Source organism: Podarcis liolepis (assembly GCF_965112155.1).
Source record: "Podarcis liolepis genome assembly, chromosome: 15".
Classification (NCBI taxonomy): domain Eukaryota; kingdom Metazoa; phylum Chordata; class Lepidosauria; order Squamata; family Lacertidae; genus Podarcis; species Podarcis liolepis.
The window spans coordinates 27339113-27358466 of record NC_139566.1 but is presented as its reverse complement, the minus strand read 5'-3'; the positions used below and the strand labels follow the sequence as shown (position 1 = coordinate 27358466).

At 44.6% G+C, this 19354-nt stretch overlaps 2 protein-coding genes across 2 annotated transcripts in view; one reads left to right on the top strand and one right to left on the bottom strand.

The window, feature by feature from the left end:
- Positions 1-13181, bottom strand: part of CABP1 (calcium binding protein 1) — a 72822-nt gene extending 59641 nt beyond the window's left edge. The window contains exons 1-2 of the mRNA XM_083478779.1: positions 13007-13181; positions 11767-12085 (exon numbers count right to left, since the gene is read on the bottom strand). The gene's annotated coding sequence lies outside the window, so the exon portion shown is untranslated. The remainder of the gene's footprint in view (positions 1-11766; positions 12086-13006) is intronic.
- A 316-nt stretch (positions 13182-13497) lies between these two features.
- Positions 13498-18792, top strand: POP5 (POP5 homolog, ribonuclease P/MRP subunit). Its single transcript, XM_083478949.1, has 5 exons — positions 13498-13654; positions 13871-14013; positions 14969-15118; positions 17599-17682; positions 18548-18792. The coding sequence occupies exons 1-5, from the start codon at positions 13635-13637 to the stop codon at positions 18652-18654; spliced, it is 504 nt and encodes a 167-aa protein (XP_083335075.1). The 5' UTR covers positions 13498-13634; the 3' UTR covers positions 18655-18792.
- The last annotated feature ends 562 nt before the right edge of the window (positions 18793-19354 follow it).

The following is a 19354-nucleotide window of genomic DNA, read 5'->3' as shown; positions in this document are numbered from 1 at the left end:
TGTCATTGGAGTGCATCCTTGAACTCTGATATGCCTCCTGCTTGTCTGGATGGAAGATGGAGAGATGAGGGTGGGAGGTATAGAAAACTGACTTTATTGGGAACATATCAGGGATGCGGGTGGCCAGGGACAAGGGTGGCACTGTGGTCTAAAGCACTGAGCCTCTTGAGCTTGCCAATCAGAAGGTCAGTGGTTTGAATCCCCGTGACTGGGTGAGCTCCCGTTGCTCTGTCCCAGCTCCTGCCAACCTAGCAGTTCAAAAGCACGCCCAAAAGTGCAAGTAGATAAATAGGTACTGCTCCAGCGGGAAGGTAAACGGCGTTTCCGTGTGCTGCTCTGGTTTTGGTGTTCCATTGCGCCAGAAGCAGCTTAGTCATGCTGACCACATGACCTGGAAAAACTGTCTGTGGACAAGCACCAGCTCCCTTGGCCTGTAAAGTGAGATGAGCGCCGCATCCCAGAGTCGTCTGCGACTGGACTTAACTGTCAGGGGTCCTTTACTTTTACCTATCTGTACAGAAGGTAATAATCACATCCCTTGCCCCTCCCACTTTTGCTTCTGGTCACACCTACCTCTGGCAAGGCTGCACATAAGAGAGATTCCCTGCCTCTCTTTGATATTCACTTTTATCTTTACCTTTACCTTATTTACTTGCAAAGTGGCCAACTTTACCAAGTGGGGGGAATGGAGAGAGCACCAGGATGCTGCAAGGACTCTGGTGTGACTCCCTTTGCTCTTCTCTGCAACCCATCTAGATGGAGGCCATATCCTGCCCCACATCAGAGGCAGGAGGGCAATAGCATCCCAGAAATGATACAGTGTGCTATGGGAGCAGTCTATGTTGGCTTGGGCTGATGGGAATTATAGTTAGGGATGGGTGAAATTGTCAATTTCACTCCAATATCTCATTTTCAAGTTTAGTTTTTAACATTTCTATATCAGTTTGCAATTATTATTTTTCAAAAGCCTTCACAATGATTCAACAGCATTTTAGTGCAAGTTTCTCCTAATACACACATTTTTGTGTGTGCTATTTTCACCAATACATTTTTTTATTATTATTCTTATCACCCACCATTCACCTGAAGGTCCCAAGGCAGGCTGCAACATTAAAACACAATATTAAAAACAGTTTAAAGCAACTTACATGTCCTTTCTTATAAGTCTACAACCTATATGCTCTCTCTCTTGCACACTTCCTTTCTGATATATTCATTTTTGTATACATTAATCGAATCACAGAATCAAGGAATTGTAGAGATGGAAGAATCCAAAGGGCTATCTAGTCGAGTCCCCTGCAATGCTGGAATCATAGCTAAAGAATGCAGGAATCACAGCAGGAATTGTAGGTGTAGGAATTTGGTTGGAGAACTGCCTCTCAAAATTCGGAGAAATGTGGATTTAAGTGTAAATTTGATAGAGTCACATCTAAATGTGAATTGAGCCAAGGTGTTCTCCCCATCCTTAGTTCCGGTCTAAAACCTCTGAAAGGCACTTGGTTTGGGAGTGCTGGGACATACAACTGATTTAAAGTGAACAAAGAAAATGATTCTTTGGCTTCTCTAATGCCAGAATGACATCTCTGGTTATCAGCACATGATGGGCAGGGGGGGAAATACAGCAGGAAAGGGGGATGTTTTGAGGTGGATAGAAGCTAAACCCAGACAGTACAGATAGTGTTGGAAGCAGAAGACAGAACTTGTGCTTCAGGCAACCTAGAAGATGTTGGAGAATGCAGGGCCCAAATCATCTCCCATTAAAATAGCTGGGTTCATTCCAAGAAGGAACGCTGTGCTCGCTTCTAGGGCATCCCCACTGGTTGGGTATCAGGAGTTCATGCGATATAACATCAACTGCTTGGATGCAGAGCCAGCTATTCTAGAGGGTGCCATCCAAGGGGCAGCAGGTCGGCACCTCCAGTCCAGTGCCTGAGTTAAGTACTAGAGTGATGAACTACATCCAGCTCCTCAAGGGGCCCAGCAGCCTTAGCGTGTGACCTGCCGATAGCAAGCACAAATCATCCTTGATGCCATTGCAAGCTCCCATCCCTCTAGGGCTGCTGGTGGAGTCCATCAACCGAAGGCTACAAGATAGATTTGGGGTTTTTAAAAATAAAATATATATTTCTTTGTCCGATGCCATTGCTTTTTCCTGGATGAAGAGCTGACTTAGAAAAAGTGACAGCTCTTTCCAGCTCCTTTGACTCAAGTGCAAACATGTCTTGAAAGAGCTGAGAATATTAAACATATTTTTTAAAGCAAACCTCCCACCCCCCCAAAGTGGATTGGGTGCCTCTGAGGCTCAATGTCTTCTTTGGCCTAATTTTAGAAGATGCTCCTTCAATACATTTCCTCCCTCTGAACCAGATTCCGAATGGGTTCTAATGTGCAAATCCTGAACTGCCAAATCGACTCAGAGGCAGAATGAAAAGGTGGGTATGTGGGTCCCCCCCTTTCAACCAATACTTGTTAGCTGCATCCCCTTTGCAGTCTAACCCCCCCCCCCAAAAAAAAACCCTCTAGTTTGTTGGTGGTATGTAATGGCTGGGATTTGATTGAGGCTCGAAGAGACAGATGGCTAGGTCTTTGTCGAGGTTGCTCAAACACACATTTTAGATTTGTGCACCCTGGCTTGTCAGTGATTGGCATCTTTTGGGCACTAAGCTGACACCAGCACAAGCTAAGGGCCCTCTGGCTACCAATCAGAGCCTCAGCCCAGTATGGAGCCAATCCACGGCTACTGTGCTTCATCTCTCCAAAGGTTACTTCTGCCCTGCTGGAAGCCCATGTTGGGAGGAATGGATTAGATAAGGTCATGCCAGGCTGCCTGTCTTCCTGCCATATCCCTCTGAGCTGTGTGAATAATAGATTTATGGACCAATGGCTTTGAGAAGGATAGGAAAGGGCCATAGCTCAGTAGTAGAGTATCCATCTTGTGTGCAGAAGGTCCCAGGTTCAGTCCCCAAGGGCATCTCCAGGTAGGGCTGGGAATGGCTCCTCTCTGAAACTCTGAAGAGCCTCTGCCAGTCAGTGTAGGCAGTACTGAGCTAGGTGGACCAATGGTCTGACTCAGTCTATGGCACCTTTCTATCTCAAAGGCATTTTCAGATGTGTGAAGTCTATGGAACTTTTTAGTTTTCACTTTTAAATTATAGCAATTGTTTCTAAATTTCCACCTGCACATATAAATGTACACATGCCATTTTTTTGTGCAAATACGTTCTTCTTTTTTTGCACAAAGCATGACTGAGTCCCAGCTAGGTCAGGCCAGCTGCTGCATGCAAGTGGCTCAACTAAACATCAACCATGTTAAGAAGACAGAAGAGGACCCAAGTGGAATTTCGTCCTATGACCTCAGGCTCTAAATGCTACCCATGTGACCGAAAGCACTGGAGAGTTCAGTTACATCTGTGGACCTTTTTAAGCAGATGGGATGACGGGCTTATCGTGTGTGTGCCCCCACCCACCGACCGGTCCACTGAGCAGAAGGAACAGATGCTCTTTCAGAAGGGGGATCCAGAGGGCTGGGATGTTCGTGCGTGCGTGCGTGCGTGTACAAAATGGCTTTGAAAAATGCAGATTTTTGAATTATCTAATTATCACCTGGCTTGTAAGGCTAGAGGTTGAATGAGAACTCTAGAAAAAGGCTTTTATCTTTAGCAACAAGGGTCAGAGATGGGGTTTGTTTGAGGCCATGGGTCTGAGACAAAGCAAGTGTGTGGGGTGACAGGGCCGCAGGGGCTCACATGGAATCCTTCTTAGTCCATTAGGCTCCAGGACAATGTGCCCAAATGCGGATGTTCATTTCTGTTTCAGTGACCTTGGAGAATGAGGAAAGAGGGTGGTGGGGAGGATGACAAAAAAGCTTCAGGCAACAGCAGACGGAGGCTTCAAATGGCTGTTTTAATTTTAGCCAGATTGTTTTGTGTGTTCAGTCGAGGTTATTTTAGGATGAAAAAATATGCTTTTGGTGGAACAGCCATGCAGAAAGGATATTGGTTGCCTTCCCATAATCACAAAGACTTATGTAAACGCCAGCAACAACAACAGCCAATTTGACCACACTTTGGCTGACCAGGTGATGGTATCATGTACAGGTGTTGCCAGAAGGATGCTCCTCCGTTTGTATTCTTGTACACCCTCTGGGCATGTTTGCACTGCCTTACTCCCAGGGGCATGCCTTACACACCTAGCAGATTTGTCCCAATCTCATTCTCCCACCAGCGTCCTCAACCAAATAACTGTGGTACTGTTGGCATTTGCTAAAAGGGCCACAGGCTTTGTGAAAACATGGAACAAAGTGTGGATGTTATGATTTGTGATATATGCTGCATGAAAAGGTCACATCTAGCAGTGCAAACAGGAGCACTGAGAAAATCCCCGCAGGGCAGAGTATAGATGGTCGCAGACAGAAAGAAAGGGTTTCAAAGGATCCCAGGAGAGTAGTTACAACACTCTGCTCCACGGATAAGACTCTTAATCTGGCTGAAGGAGAACTGTTCTGAGATGGTCTTGCTTCCCTTATGAATTTCTACAGAGAGCTTTTTCTCTCCCTAGAACCTAATGGGGTCATCCAATGAATCTGAATGTTGGAAGATTCCAGATGAACAAAAGAAAGCAATTTATAGTTCTATGATTCTATTACACTGCACATAGCTAAAACTGTAGGCTTCACTCCCACAAGATGAAGCAATGTCCACCACCTTGGAGGGATTGAAAATAAATTGGGCCGAGGGAATGGCTGGACTAGATGGCCCGATTCAGCAGCTAGGCTTCCCTTTTGTTCTATGAAGGCCAACTGAAGTGCAACTGACTCAGGATGGTCTCTCCAGACATTTTTTACCCCTTCCTTAGTACTTTTTTCACCTGTTTTTTCAGAAAGAATTGAAGACATTTTTGTTTCAATAAGCTTTTCCAGTTTTATAAGCTTTGGAGATTTTATTTGTTCTTTTGGGGGTCTTTGCTTTGGTTTTTATTAGCTTTTAAAATCCTTAGTTGTCTTTTTCTATTGTTTTAAACTCGTTTTTAATTGTTTTTATTGTATGAGTGTAAATTCCCTTGAGACTTGTAGGAAGGGAGATTCATGTATTTAATACAACAGACCGTTGCCATTTACTGGGAGTCTGGAAGAAATGGCAATAATCTGTGCATTATTTGTGCTTCAGCCTCAACCGCTCCCTTCCACTCCAGTTAAAGGAAATCCTGTGCAAGGCAAAGCAATTGATTGTGAAGGATGGCAAAAGGGCACCTGAACAGTGTAGAAGAAGGAATTTGGGCAGGTGCAATGTGTCATGAAGGGCTGAGAAAAGTTTCTTCATAGAATGCTTAATTAACTGATGAAACTCACCACCACAAGAGGATGAAGGCTTTCAGGAAAAAAGTATTAAACATATTTGTTTAAGAGGGAAATGTGATGAAAACAGCTGCATCTTTAACAGTCTGAGGAAGAGTAATAGCTTAGTAGAAAAGCAGCTGCTTTGCATACAGAAGGTCCCAGGTTTAATCCCCAGCAGTATCTCCAAGTAGGGCCAGGGAATATTCCCTGCCTGAAATGCTGGAAAGCTGATGCCAGTCCACGTGGACAATACTGAACTAGATAGACCAAGGGTCTGACTCAGTACAAGGCAAGTTGTATTTTGAGGACTTAAGTTTCATTTCAATATTGCCACTTGCTTGGACAGTGTAGGAACTATCACAGATCCATCCTGTGTGTGAATTGGGAATCTGTCACCCTGGCATATATTGCCTCAATCCCTTTTTCTTCCATCTTGTGAGATGTGTTCCTAACTAGCCTACTTGTTGGCAGCAGATCTGCTTTCCTGCTTCACCACCTGCTAGGTGGGAGCTACGTGCCAGTTCCTCTTTTCCTCCCCCTCCCCATTTCTGCTCTTATCCCAGGAGTTAAGTGGTGTTAAGTACTTTGGGAGGCCTGAGATGTTTGGCATTCTGCCTCTGCTTGTGCCTCACTGAGTGGTGATGATGACTAAACACTTTACAGGAAAGTAATCAAAATCCCTTCTCAAGTGACCACCTCCCCACTCCTTTCCAGGTAAGCTGGTTTTAGGGAATTAAGGTGGATGGGAGTTCTCCATGGGAGCTAAGAATTGTATATTTTAGAAAATTCATGGCAATATATATACACCACTTGATAGGGAGAAAAACCCCTCAAAGTGGTTTACAAAAAAAAAAACCACATTAAAATTCTCAATAGACAACATTTTAAAATGGGTATAGATAAATATTCAAGAGATTATTGAAATCAACAGTAAGCAAAAATAGATTAACACATTTCAGCATTCTACATATCTGGATAGGGGTGCCTATGCAAATATGTTTTGGATAGGAGTGCCTATGCAAATATATTTTAAATAGGTGCTGAAAAGAAAACAGAGAAGGTGCCTGCCTGATGTCAAGAGGCAGGGAGTCTCAAAGGCTGGGTGCTGCCACAGTAAAATATTTTTTACTTACAGGTTCAGAAGAAGAGTTACGTGGCACCTGCAACTCCGTGGCAGATCACAAAGGGACGCCCTTTGTGTCTCAAGCAGGAATTGCCCAGGTACACTTATGGTACAGAGGCTATTTTCTACACCCTTTTGTTTTCTCTTTGTAGAAGTTACCTAGAAATGCAGGTTGCACAGTTAACACTGATTACGGCTCATGCAGAAAAAGCCTACACTGCCATCTCCCCCAAACCCAGACCTTTTGTAGTAAGGAACTTTTTGCAGCATGGTCAAGGATTCTGGGAGTTGTAGTCCAACAGAAATGGGAGTGGGTCCAAGTCCCTCGCCCGCTCTGAAGAATGGCTGCTGCAGCAAACCGCTGGCTGATGGAGCTGCATTTTGAACATGCACACAGAGAAGGAACCAACTTCAGCGTCGCCTGTTTCCATCACACCTGGCTCACGGACCTCCCAGGGCCAAACCAGAATGGATGTTAGTTGCATCATTAGCCCACTCATGATGGGGTTTCTAAATAAATAGTAGTCACACTATTAGGGGTTGGGAGAAAAGTGGATTAAGACTGCATATGCATAATAAATGTAAAATACATCCCCCAGGAACTGTAGTTTAACCCCTCACAGAACTGCAATTCCCATCACCCTGAATAAACAGCAATTCTGAGGATTCTTTGAGGTAAGTGCTTGTTAGTTGAAGAAGTCTGATAAACAACAACAACCTTAATTACTTGTTATCTAATGCCGCAAGCTTCCTTTTTCTACATCATATTGGCATCTATCCAACTCTTACTGTCATGGGCAATAATTGTCTCGCTATAAACCATATAATAGTAGCTACAGTGGTATCTTGGGGAAAATGAAGGAAGAAGGATTTCTCTCTCTCTCTCTCACTGAAGATTCCATTGCTTTGGCTTCTGTGTCTCTCCTAATCAGGCTCTTGGGCTGAAAATAGATTCCTTTTGCTGCGCACAGAGCCCAGCTCACCGCCACGCACTGTGCACACGTCCTATCAGATTACAGGGGAGACCGCACTCACGCGGCCCGCTTTGCTGGAGACCCAGCTGCGCCTTTGTTCAATGGGGAAGGGGAATTAGGGGGCCTGGGTGGCAGCAACCTGAGCCCATACAGTTAGAGGACAGAAGGTGTCACTAGGGGTACTACTGGAGCCCTTTCCAAGGACTGCCCACTAGGGCTTTGTGTAAGCAGCTCAGGTGATCTATGGTTAGGGAGTAGGAAGGATGACTCTAGGATCAAGGGCAGGCTGGGCACACCCCTGGCTGACACTCTGGAAAGTGGCTGCCTATCAAGGTAGACAATACAGAGGCTAAATGGACCAAAAGTCACAATTCAGCATGACAGCTTTCTATGTTTCCACATTTCTGTCTAAGTCACCACACAGAGAAGTTTTTCCAGACCCCCAAATGTTGTGAGGTTAGGATCACAGGAATCTACCTGGTTATTGAATCAGACCAGTAGCCCATCCAGCTCAGTATTGTCCACACTGGCTGGCAGGAATGGCTCTCCAGATTCAGTCAGGGAACATTGTACTGAAACTGCAATGAAAAGATGTACCTGCTGCTCAACTTAAAGAGGGATATGCGTCAGAAATAATAAATGCCAGGAAAATCAGAGAAGCTTATAAAGACCATACAAGACAACAGTCCCAAGACAAACCCTTTTTATGAGAGGATGGAATCGGGTTTTCGGGTTGCAGTGTGTGGTGTGGGAGGGAATGGATAACTGTATACACACTATGCCTTTAAAGCACGTTCGAAGCACAGACTTTCCTTCCAAGAATTCTAGACACTGCAGTTTGTTAAGGGTTGCTGCTGGGAATTGTAACTCTGTGAGCGGTAAACTACAGTGCCCATAATTCTTTAAGGGAAAGAATGTGATTCAAATGTGCTTTAAAAGGATGGTATGTACGCAGCCATGCATTTCCTTCTTGTAAGGCTAGTGACCCCAGGCAGGCTAACCATGTGTCCCTTAGACATGTTTTTGCCCTGTTCACATCTAAATAGGGATGTAGGATCTACTCTAGCTGTCATCAACCACTGGATGATCACATAGTAAATTCTGAAAAAGTGCTACGGGTGTCAGTCACAAAATGGTTGCCATAAGGGTGTGGTTTTAACACTAAATGGCTGTCACATCTGAATGAAAGAAAAGGGAGAAGGGCACCAAAAGGTGGTACCTACATCAATTTCTATCTACTTTCTCATGATTTTATTAACTTCTGTCATGTTGTAATGAAATGGGGATGGAGAGAGCCATGTGTCACCTTGAGCTCCTTGCCAGAAAGGTGAGATAACAGCAGCAGCAATAACAACAATAAACAAATACAAAAAAACCCCACCCCAAAATAAAACGTCCAGTGCTGGCACAGAGTTAGCTTTTGAGGTGGCTTTCAGGTATGATTCTATGATGCATGCTGATTTAACCGTAGCGGTGCAAGGCCATGAATAGTTCAGGCAGGCAGGCTTGAGTGCAACAGCGTTCTCCCCCTCCTGTGGTTTTCTGGAGCACACTGCCTCCAACAGTGGAGGTGGTACATAGCCATCAGGGTTGGCGGCCACTGAACAGGAGTAGCAAATAGTCCTTTGTGCATTTTACAGGGAATGTATACAGAGACTTTTTGCGGGAACCATAGAGAGGCATGGGTGGGGTCATTAGTGCCCATGGGCACCGTGTTGGCAATATCAGTCTGCTAAGGGAGTGTGCAGCAGAGAAGAGTGAAACCTGCCACCTCTTCATCTGATCTCCCTGTTCTGTGATGCTTGAAGCAATTTTCTGGAAAGAGAAGTAAACAGAATTGAATTGGGGTATATTTGTGAGCATGCAGGGGGAGCAGGGGTGAAATTTGGATTGTCTGTCACAGGCACATCCACCCCATCACTAGGCAGGCAGTGGGGGCAGGGAGGTGGATAACTGTTCCATAGAGTCCTTTGTGAACTCATCAAGAGCATTTATGCGAGCCAGCTGGACTGCAACAGCAGAGGAGTGGGGGTGAAAACCAGGGGGATATAATTTTGTGGCTGTCTGCTGCTTCCTGCTTCAAGCCCAGGCAGGCCAAGGTTTGAAGTGCAAATGAAGCAGATGGGAGCAGAAAGGGAACATTTGAAGCTACAGGATGCCACTCTCATCCCATTCCTATAATGTCACCAATTTTCTCAAGGATGCCATAAACATCTTGCACAACATCATGGGGGGGCCACCAGAGCACCCAGCAGGCAAACCAGCAGGGGCTCAGAGTGGAAATATCCCCCACCCCCTGCTGCTGCCACCACACATACTCAGCTTTACTGGGGATGAAATGTTAATTTTTTAAAGAATTTGAATAAATTCAGGCTGGCTGTGGTTTGCAACAAGGAAGAATCCTTGCACCTACTGCTGTGTTGGTGGCCTTCATTTATATACATAAGGCAGAGCATTTCAAACTGAAAAGCCCCAGAGGAGTATGGAGGAATACAGGGAGGAAAAATGAGTCGTTAACTAGGGAGATGCAATTGCACTTAATGAACAGCAAGAGGGTTTTATTTATTTATATAACATGTTTGCCCTCCTCAGTCTGCCTGACAATAAGAAACAACTAAATAGCATCAAACCAGTTTAAACCTTATGTTAATGAATACTATAGAGCAACACCGAAAAGAGCAACCCACCCTTTTTTGCCTGCAGTACTGTATTTTGGATTTGTGACCTGGCCTGCATTGAAAAGAGCAATAGTCCTCACCCTTTTGAGACCAAGGAGCCACCCTTTAGCCTATGCATGCATTCAGGGAACCAATTATTCATTTTCCAATATATGTTTTCAAGGCAGAAGCACTGCTAATCTTTGGTTAGGCCCACCCACCATCTGAAGACCAATGGATTAGAGCAGTGGTTCCCAATCCTTTTTAAGCCATCGTTCTCTTGGTTCCATAAACTCATCCCCAATGCCCCATACCCTATAAAAAGCATCATTCATATTAACACTTTACACAACCCACTAAGGAAGAAAATAACACATTACAATTCAAAGCTGTTACAATTAATTTCACATTTATATAAAAGTCAGTTAAAACTATTTAGTTGAACCAATCGAACAAAACTTATGAACTTGATCCAATGATATCAGGTTTTCAAAGCCTGTTAGTCATTTACACCTCCAGCGTTCCACTGCTGCCCCCTTGGCTCTTAGCGCCACCCTAGATAATCCCACAGCCTCCCAGAAGTTGGTACCACCCACCATGGGAAGCATGGGTTAGAGGGAGATGCATTATTTGAAGTAATAGGTTAGCCTTCCTCAATTTGCAGTCCATGAAATGTTTTGGACTACAATTCCCATCAGCCCCAGCCAGCAGAACCATGTAGAGTAGACATTAATCCCTACTGCATGAGATCAATTTGGAGAGGATGGGGGAATCAGAATTGGTATTTGGTAGGTTATCACCACCTATGCTACAGCATATGAATTTACAGATGATACAGGGGTTCCTTACTGAGAGCCAGTGTGGTGTAGTGGTGAAGAGCGGTAGATTCATAATCTGGGGAACCGGGTTCGCGTCCCCGCTCCTCCACATGCAGCTGCTGGGTGACCTTGGGCCAGTCACACTTCTCTGAAGTCTCTCAGCCCCACTCACCTCACAGAGTGTTTGTTGTGGGGGAGGAAGGGAAAGGAGAATGTTAGCCACTTTGCGACTCCTTCGGGTAGTGATAAAAGCGGGATATCAAATCCAAATATTATTATTCCAGATCCAAATGTGCCTGCTGTTACATGTATGTACAATGAATGCAAGATAAATTTTGCCACCCTGTGCTGAGGTTTAAATTCCAGTGACCTGGAGAAGCAGGATGAAAGATGAAGAACAGTGACTTGAGAATTTGCATTTGGAAAATATTGAAAAGGCACCCCCAAAACAAAGTAATTCCAGGGGGCGAAGCAGGAGTCAAAAGACTCCTTTTGATCCACCAGAGTCCGTTTGGTCAGGTGCATGAGGTGGGATCTTCAGATGGTAAGTTTATGGATGTAGAGTAAAAAATAGCCAAGCATTAAGACCATAAAAAGAGCCCAGTGGCTAATTCAGGCCAAAGCAGACTGATCTAGCCCAGCATCCTCTCAGTGGCAGAACAGCTGCCTCAAAGGGAAGCCCATAAGCAGGACATGGGTGCTGCAGAACTCTCCCCATGTGATACCCAGCGACTTGACATTCCAGCACCATTTTCCACTCCCTTCCTTCTCACTAAAGCCGGGGAGACCTTCCCAGCATGACAGTAGTGTGTGGAGCCAGAGGCAAAAAATGAGTGAAGCAGTATGTGGGCTCTGTTACCTCCTTCCTTGGTCCACAGCTTCAGTGATCACTGTTGCAATCAAAGTGTTAGGTACTGAAGTTCTCACCCTGGGCCAGCAGGGGGATACTGTAGATAGTTTTCACTCAGGTCCACATAAGCAAAGAAGGGATTGAAAGTGACGTTCAGTGATTGGATAGTTTCAGAAAGTTGTTACAGTTACGTTGTACTGGAGCTCTATATAAGCAGACTGGCTGAACCCTTCAGTTCTGTTCTGTTCTGGCTTGTGAATAAACAAGAGCTGTTTGAAGAATCGCTGTGTCGTCTGATATGTTCACCCACAACTTAACACAAAGCTCCCTTCAAAAGAACAAGACATTAATTGGACATTATCTGCAGTTCTTTGAACAATAGAAAAGCACCATGTCAAGTATCTGCACGTACATGTCTCTATGTATATGTGTTTGTTTCACATGAAGTTGACCTGCCGGATTGCCTTACCCCCAGTCCTTTTTTTTCTTAAAAAATGCTTAGGGGTACTCTCATTTTGACTCAAGAAAATCACCATTTTATAGTTCAAATTGGGGGGGGGGGATACAGTAAATGGACAAAAGTACAAAGATTCACAAAATGTTTAGGGGTATGCGTACCTCTGCATCCCCCCAGAAAAAAGCACTGCTTACCCCCATATATGACCGCTTTGGTCTGAGGAACTGGTGCTGTTACAGGCGCCACGTAATTAATACCGTCTGCATTTGTAATAAATCAGTATTTCAGTTTAGCAACTTCCACACTTTGGAGTTCCCTACTGACATCAGGCACGGACCTTCACTGTTCTCTTTTCAATGCCTGCTAAAGACATTTCTGTTTAGGCAAAACCTATCCAGACAGTTGTCATGTTTTGATCTGGTTTTTAGCTTATTGTCGATTTTAACTTTTTTGTTTGTTTGTTTACAATAGTTATTTGAGTTCCAGTGTTAGCTTATTATTTATTTTAATTATTCGTCGAAGGCTTGAAATAGTTGTTTTTAAACTGATAATTTTATTTATTCTTTTTGTTAACCGCTGTGAGGTGGCTGTTGTTGTTTTAAAAAAAGAAGTGGTATATAGAATTCTGCTAAATTGAAATATATATTAATTTTTTGTGGAACACTATACTCGTGGCCTGTCTTCTCCCCCTCCACCCTTATTTTTTAAAATATAAAATTCTGTTTATTTTATGTGACCCATACACGAGTACTATATTTCATGAGGTGAGAAACAAGAAACGGTTTTGCCCACCTCAGCGCTCTGCACTTTAGGCGGGAAAAAGCCGAGCAAAGCGCTCGCACGCCACCAAGCGGCGAAAAAGTTAACAAACTCCTCCGTGGCTCCTTCCCTCTCGGAGGGAACCAATCTCATTTAAACTTGAAAAAAGGCGGGCGAAAGAGGGAGTGCATGAGCGCTGATTGGTCGGCTGACGGCTGAACTCCGAGGGAGGGAACTTTGAAAGGTAATGACGGTTAGTACGCTAATAGTGCGGGGGAGGAGGAGGAGGCGTGACCAATGGGAATGTGATTTTTTTCCCCTTCCCTATTAAGCCCGCCTCTTCTGAACTATTATTGGCTGATATGAACAGAAGCGCCCCTTGTATCGGGCGGTTGATGCAGAATACAGAGTTTAACTGCTGAGAGAAACCAACGAAGAAGCTCCCGGATTCGCCTAGCGATGTTGTCACTCTTCCTTTTCCTATCTCTGTGGTGTTAAGGGCTTCCGCCATAGAGATTACAAGGGCTAGAGCGAAGCCACCCACGAAGCCCATACATAGCCAATGGAGGCTCTCAACTGGTGCCGGAAGTTCGGGCCTTTTGCCACTCTATGACCCCACTGTCGCCGGAAGTCCAACAATAGCTGGGTTTTCGCTGTAGAGATGGTGAGGTTTAAGAACAGGTGAGGCTCTTTTCTTTCCTTTTTTAAAAACTCTTATCGCTTTTCTGAGGCGACTAATGGTCGATTCACTTTTGTGGTTAGCTACGCCCTGCCTTGCCTGCTTTATTAGTTATTTGAAACCTGCTTTAAAAAAAATTGTTTCATGGGCCCTTCGTATCTCAGCCACCTCATCACCTTTTGCTCTGCCGTAATGCCCATTTCTCTCCGTCTCTGCAGATACTTCGTTTGCGAGATCATCTCTGAGGACCCTCATTGTCTGCAGCTTATTGAGGAGCGCACTGTGCACAACGCAGTGAAAAATGCTGTTGCACGAATTCACGGAGACTTTGGACTAGCCTGCTGCTCCATCGCTTTTTCAGGTCTGGCTTCTGGAGCTTTCTTTGCAGCCCAATGTGCCAACCTCCCCTCTTTAAGGAAATCTGTGCAGTTTGGGTTCCTCTACAATCTCCCTTTAGCTCTCTGTCTGTCCTGTGCTTTGGAAGATATGCAAAATTCTATTCTAAAATGAGAACTATTGACCATTCTAGTAATTTCAGACCTGCTAGCACACCAGCCACATATTATGGTCCCCCAAATACCTGGCAATTCTCCTGTTTCTGGAGTCCCAGGAAGGCTGCAGATTCAGGATATATTTAGCGTTTTGGGACTGTTTATGCATACCTGGTGTCAGAGGTGTGTTGGTGTCTTAAGTGCTAACTTGGCTCCATGATTTTGTATAGCAGTCTTAAGATATGAATTACAAAAAATCAGGGGGCTCTTTGTAGAAAATCTGTATAGGGAGGGGCTGATAACAGTTGTAATTTGTCAGGTAGGCATGGATGAGGCAGAGGCAGAATATCCCTGAGCAGAAACTACTCTGAAGCTGAACAGGCTACAACACAAGTTGAAAATATCAGTTGCACTTCAACATCACACTTGCTCTTGAGATTTAAGTTTGGTGAACATTAAAAAAAAAAATCCTCTGAGACAATCAAAAAGCAGTTTTTCCTATGACTTCATTCTTTGCAGGTGCCCAAAGTTAGGTGTTTGAGGTTTATTTTATTCTCACAAGCTGGGTTGTTGGGCTGCTTAAAGATATTGGGTGGCTTTAGAGCGGTCACTGAGTTTCATGTCTGAGACTGGGATTTAAATATGATTAGTCACTGCACAGATAGGCTGCTTCCATATCTTTGCCATCTTTTTTCGAACTTGCTGCTAAAAGCAGCTAAGGAAACATGGGTTTCTTTTTGGGGTGGGGGTACAATTACATTTTGCTCCTGTCCTGTTGAAAGCCTGTGCTGAACTTTGAAGGGTCTCTTCTCTGTGTTGTTCCAGTAAAGTACCTCAACGCTTACACAGGAGTTGTTCTGTTGTGTTGCCGGAAGGACTTTTATCGGCTACTTGGTTCCTCTCTTCCCTTCATCAGTCACTTGGAGAACAAGAATCAGTGTTATCCCTGTTCCTTTAACACGCTATATGTTGGAGGTGAGCTCAGCTCTTTAGGATTCTTCTTTTTCAGCAGTTTAATTTGCTCAGTGGTCTCCTCTTGTGTGCTGAAGTCTCTTAAATGGGGATGCCTGGATTTTTTATTTCTGTGGTAATTATTTGCTGAAAGTGAACAATGTCAGGGCCATTCAGTCTTATCTAATATTCAGTATACTGAGCACCAACAATATCACAAATGTAATGATGACAGCAGATGTTTGTTCAAAGCAGCTTATAATAACTAAATAGCAAAAAATATTTTTGGGTCATTCCAAAGCAGGTGATTCATTTTTTTTTACTTTGTGCCTCAAATTTTCTTAATATTTTCTACACTTGTTAAATGATCAAAACTGAGTTTAAATTTAAAATTTTATTTTTTTAACTCATCCCATTTATTGAGTTATGAGGGTTTCAGATTTCAAAAAATTGACAATTTTGGCCTTACACAAAAACCTTAAAAGCTCAGCCCAGAATTGAGATACTTCAAAACTAAAAATACTGATCTCTTCAGAACTTTATGGGCCTTAATATATGTCACATGATGGGCTTACTTTAAAAATGTAAGTTAAATTTTAAAAAGTGATTTAAAAAAATACAACTAAAATTTTCCCCAAAAATGTATTTATTTAATATTTCTAAGAGCTACCTGTAAAATTTCATATTGGGATCTAAATGAGATCACAGTACCAAAAAATATTTTGTACATACATGTCTGCCTTATTGGGTTCTATTTAGGATAAATTGGTCTTCTTGGAGTAAAATATAACAGAATAAACAAGACTTCAATCTATAATATCAGTTACTTCAGGCATTTCCTTAGAAAGTTATTCACTTAACATGTATCTGAAAAGCTAGCCAAGCTTTTCTTTTTAAAATGTGTTCCAAAGCAGAGTGATAGAATTAATGCTTAGAAAGAATTCTTGTTTGTGATGGCCACCAACCTAAATGACTTTTTAAAAAGGGGATTGGACAAAGTCATGGGGGAGAGGGCTATGCTCTGTCTCCAAAGTCGAAGGCAACGGTGCTTCTGAATACTGTTTGCTGGTTTCCTACAGGCATCTCTGTGGCTGCTTTGAGATCAGGATGCTGGACTAGATGGGCCATTGGCCTGATTCATCAGGGCTCTTATGTTCTTACCCATTAGTTCACTCCTCCTCTGGGTTTCCTGCTAGAGTAGAGGTTGTCAACCTCTTGGAGTCAATGGTTCCCTTGACCAATTGCATTATTTCTGCAGCACCCCTGTGGGGCTCAGGAGCCCAGCTATGTCACCCCTTGCCTGCAGAGCTGGCAGCCTCTCACCCTTTTTCACCCTTGTAGCCACTGTTGCCGCCCCTGGACTCTGAACTCCAAACCCTGATGCTCACTGCCCCACAAGGGCCTGGGAAGAGGATGCCCCCAGCCTTAGTGGCCCAATGGAGACTGGCCAAAGGTGAATGTGAGGCCAGCACCTTACCTTGAGAGACAGCAGTGGCAGCTGCTGGGCCTGCATGGGCACTTCAGCACTGGGCACTCAGCTCGCAGGCAGGCCTTGCACACAGTAAGCACAAAAAAGGCCAGTGCAACACCTGCCTGCCTGGACTCCCACTTGTCTGTCCATTCCCAACAGCAAGGGCTAGTGGACTAGCTGGCTGGGCTCCCTGGAGTGCTTGCTTGCTTGCTTATTCTGAGGCCACCTCAGCTCTTGCCAACCAGCACCCCCTGGCCACTGCAGAGGCACCATTTGGGGAGCTGCTGCAACTAACAGCCATGTAAGCCTTTGGGAGGCAGAGACATGAGAGGGCATCAGAAGAGGGAGGGAAGGAAAGAGGCACCCCTGACTATCCCTCAAGGCACCCCAGGGTACCATGGCACACTAGTTGAAATCCACTGCACTAGAGAATTTCAAGAGGATTGCTGTAGGACAGGCATGTCCAAAGTCCATTTCAGGGGCCTAATCCAGCCCGCCGGATTCCTGGGGGGAAATCCTAAAAAAAACCTCAACAACTTTAGTTGGCCCTTTGGTTGGCCCTCACGGCCCTTCACTTCATCAAATCTGGCCCCCTTTGAAATAATAATAATAATTTTATTATTTATACCCCGCCCATCTGGCTGGGTTTCCCCAGCCACTCTGGGCGGCTTCCAATCTATAGTGTTAAAAACAACACAGCATTAAATATTAAAAACTTCCCTAAACAGGGCTGCCTTCAGATGTCTTTTAAAGATAAAATAGCTGCTTATTTCCTTCACATCTGAAGGGAGGGCGTTCCACAGGGCGGGCACCACTACCAAGAAGGCCCTGTCTGGTTCCTTGTAACCTCACTTCTCACAATGAGGGAACCGCCAGAAGGCCCTCGGCGCTGGGTCTCAGTGTCCGGGCTGAACGATGGAGGTGGAGACGCTCCTTCAGGTATAGAGTTTGGACACCACTGCTGTAGCATGTAAGCACAGCTGCCTTTGTTTCCGGCGTTGTTGATGCATATGCTCACCTTTTCCTCCATCAGCTACAATACGGAGGTGTCAGAAATTCCTAATCCAGTACAACAAGGACCAGCTGCTCCTGCTGCTACGCAATTGCTCCAATGAAGGTAACAAACTGCTTGGCTTGCAACGTTTAAATGGAGAAAGGCTAGACTAGAGCCTAGAGCTCTAGCTGCTAGAGCCTCTGTGAGAAGAAACATTAAAACAATTAATTGTTGAGCTTGAGGCAGAGTGGAATGTGGAGGCTGCTTCTCTCCTAGTGGGTTCAGGTGGGGCACTGCCTCTCCCTCTGAACAGGTTGTGGGGTCTACTGAGTTTCCATTGATCTGGTTGTGGTGGGTAGCATGCTGCTGCCACGTGAGTATTTACCTAGTGAAGGGCTGCCTGTTAAAGTTTTGTGGGAGCATTAAATAACAACAGCAGGGTTGTGGGCCAATCCACAGCTATAAAGGGACATCTAGAAGCCTTACAGTGCCCTCCAGATTATTTCTCAGGCAGGTGGGGCATCCAGCACCAATTGCAACCCTTGCCAGGACTGGCTGCATTTGGGAGCTCAAGTGCAAGTCTTGCTTTTGGCAGGGACTTTTGTAGCCTGCTGCTTCGAATTCAAGAAAAGCCTGCAAATGAAGAATCGGCTGCCTACACGGTGTGCCCTTAATTCTCCTTTTGAATCATATGATACCTGGTGGCTGATTAGCACAGGGAGACTAGCCATTTTTCTCAAAAGTGACCCATGTAGGGTAAGGCCATAACCAGTTCTGCACCCATACCTACTGGATAGGGTAGCAGTGCAGATTGCTTCCAGGCAATCTCTGTTTTTTAAAAAAAGTTTCTAGCCTTTACAGCTGGTAGGCTGCCCAGAATCCTTTGCAACAGTAGAAGAGGGCTAACGCAAAGTTAGAAAAGCACCACCCTAGACTGCCTTGTATATCACAATGTCTTTTGAGTTTAACTTTTCTTTTTTTTACACAGCAGACAGACAAGCCATCCAGAAGTCAATGCAGAGCTGTGCACTTGTGGGAGAGCAGCAGTTTCAGAGTCACGATGAAGACAGCGATGTTAGCACAGAGATGGCCTGAACAAAGCAGTAGTCTGGGGACTCTTGTAGGACAAGGCCATTTATATGAGGGATTCTTGCTGGCAAGGATCAATATTTCTCTCCTCCAGTTCTTTTTACAGCAGTTAATGTATATGGTAATAAAATAGATAAAAGCAAATAGTTATGTCCATGTACTGTCACCTAGTTTGTAGCCTGTTCATAGTGAAGGCTTGTGCATAGCAGTGTCAAAGTAAGATGCTACTGCTAGTATCCACAGAACTATACATCGGCATCTGTCTCCCTGCTGAGCTTAATACTTTCTTGGGAGAGCAGCCCACCTGTTGCTTGCACGCAGAGCGTGTTGTAAGTTTGATAACCCCCTGATCTCTTAAAATGGGATGTCTTACTATCACAAGCTAGCTGAAACAGAGCAGTCAGACATTCCATTTTCATCCAGTTCTTCCTCTAAAGCAGTCTTTCCCAACCTGGTGCCCCAGAGAGGTTTTGGACTCCCATCAGCCAGCAGTTGTAGTCCAACATTTCTCAGGCTGGGGAAGGCTGCTCTAAATCCTTGAAGGCCACATTTGTGGTGGGCTACACATGCCCCCCCCCCCCGGTGAATCTTGGCACATACCCCTTGGACTGGGAAGAGCTAATTGACTGCATGGTTCGATGGGTAGAGACCATATTGGCACTGAGAATGATGAGGCACAATTTGCCAAACAACCGAGAATAACGCA

Coding starts and splice junctions, on each gene's coding strand:
- POP5 (XM_083478949.1), top strand. CDS start 13,635: ATGGTGAGGTTTAAGAACAG. Junction 14,014..14,968: donor CTGCTCCATCGCTTTTTCAG/GTCTGGCTTCTG, acceptor GTGTTGTTCCAG/TAAAGTACCTCAACGCTTAC. Junction 17,683..18,547: donor ACGCAATTGCTCCAATGAAG/GTAACAAACTGC, acceptor TTTTTTACACAG/CAGACAGACAAGCCATCCAG.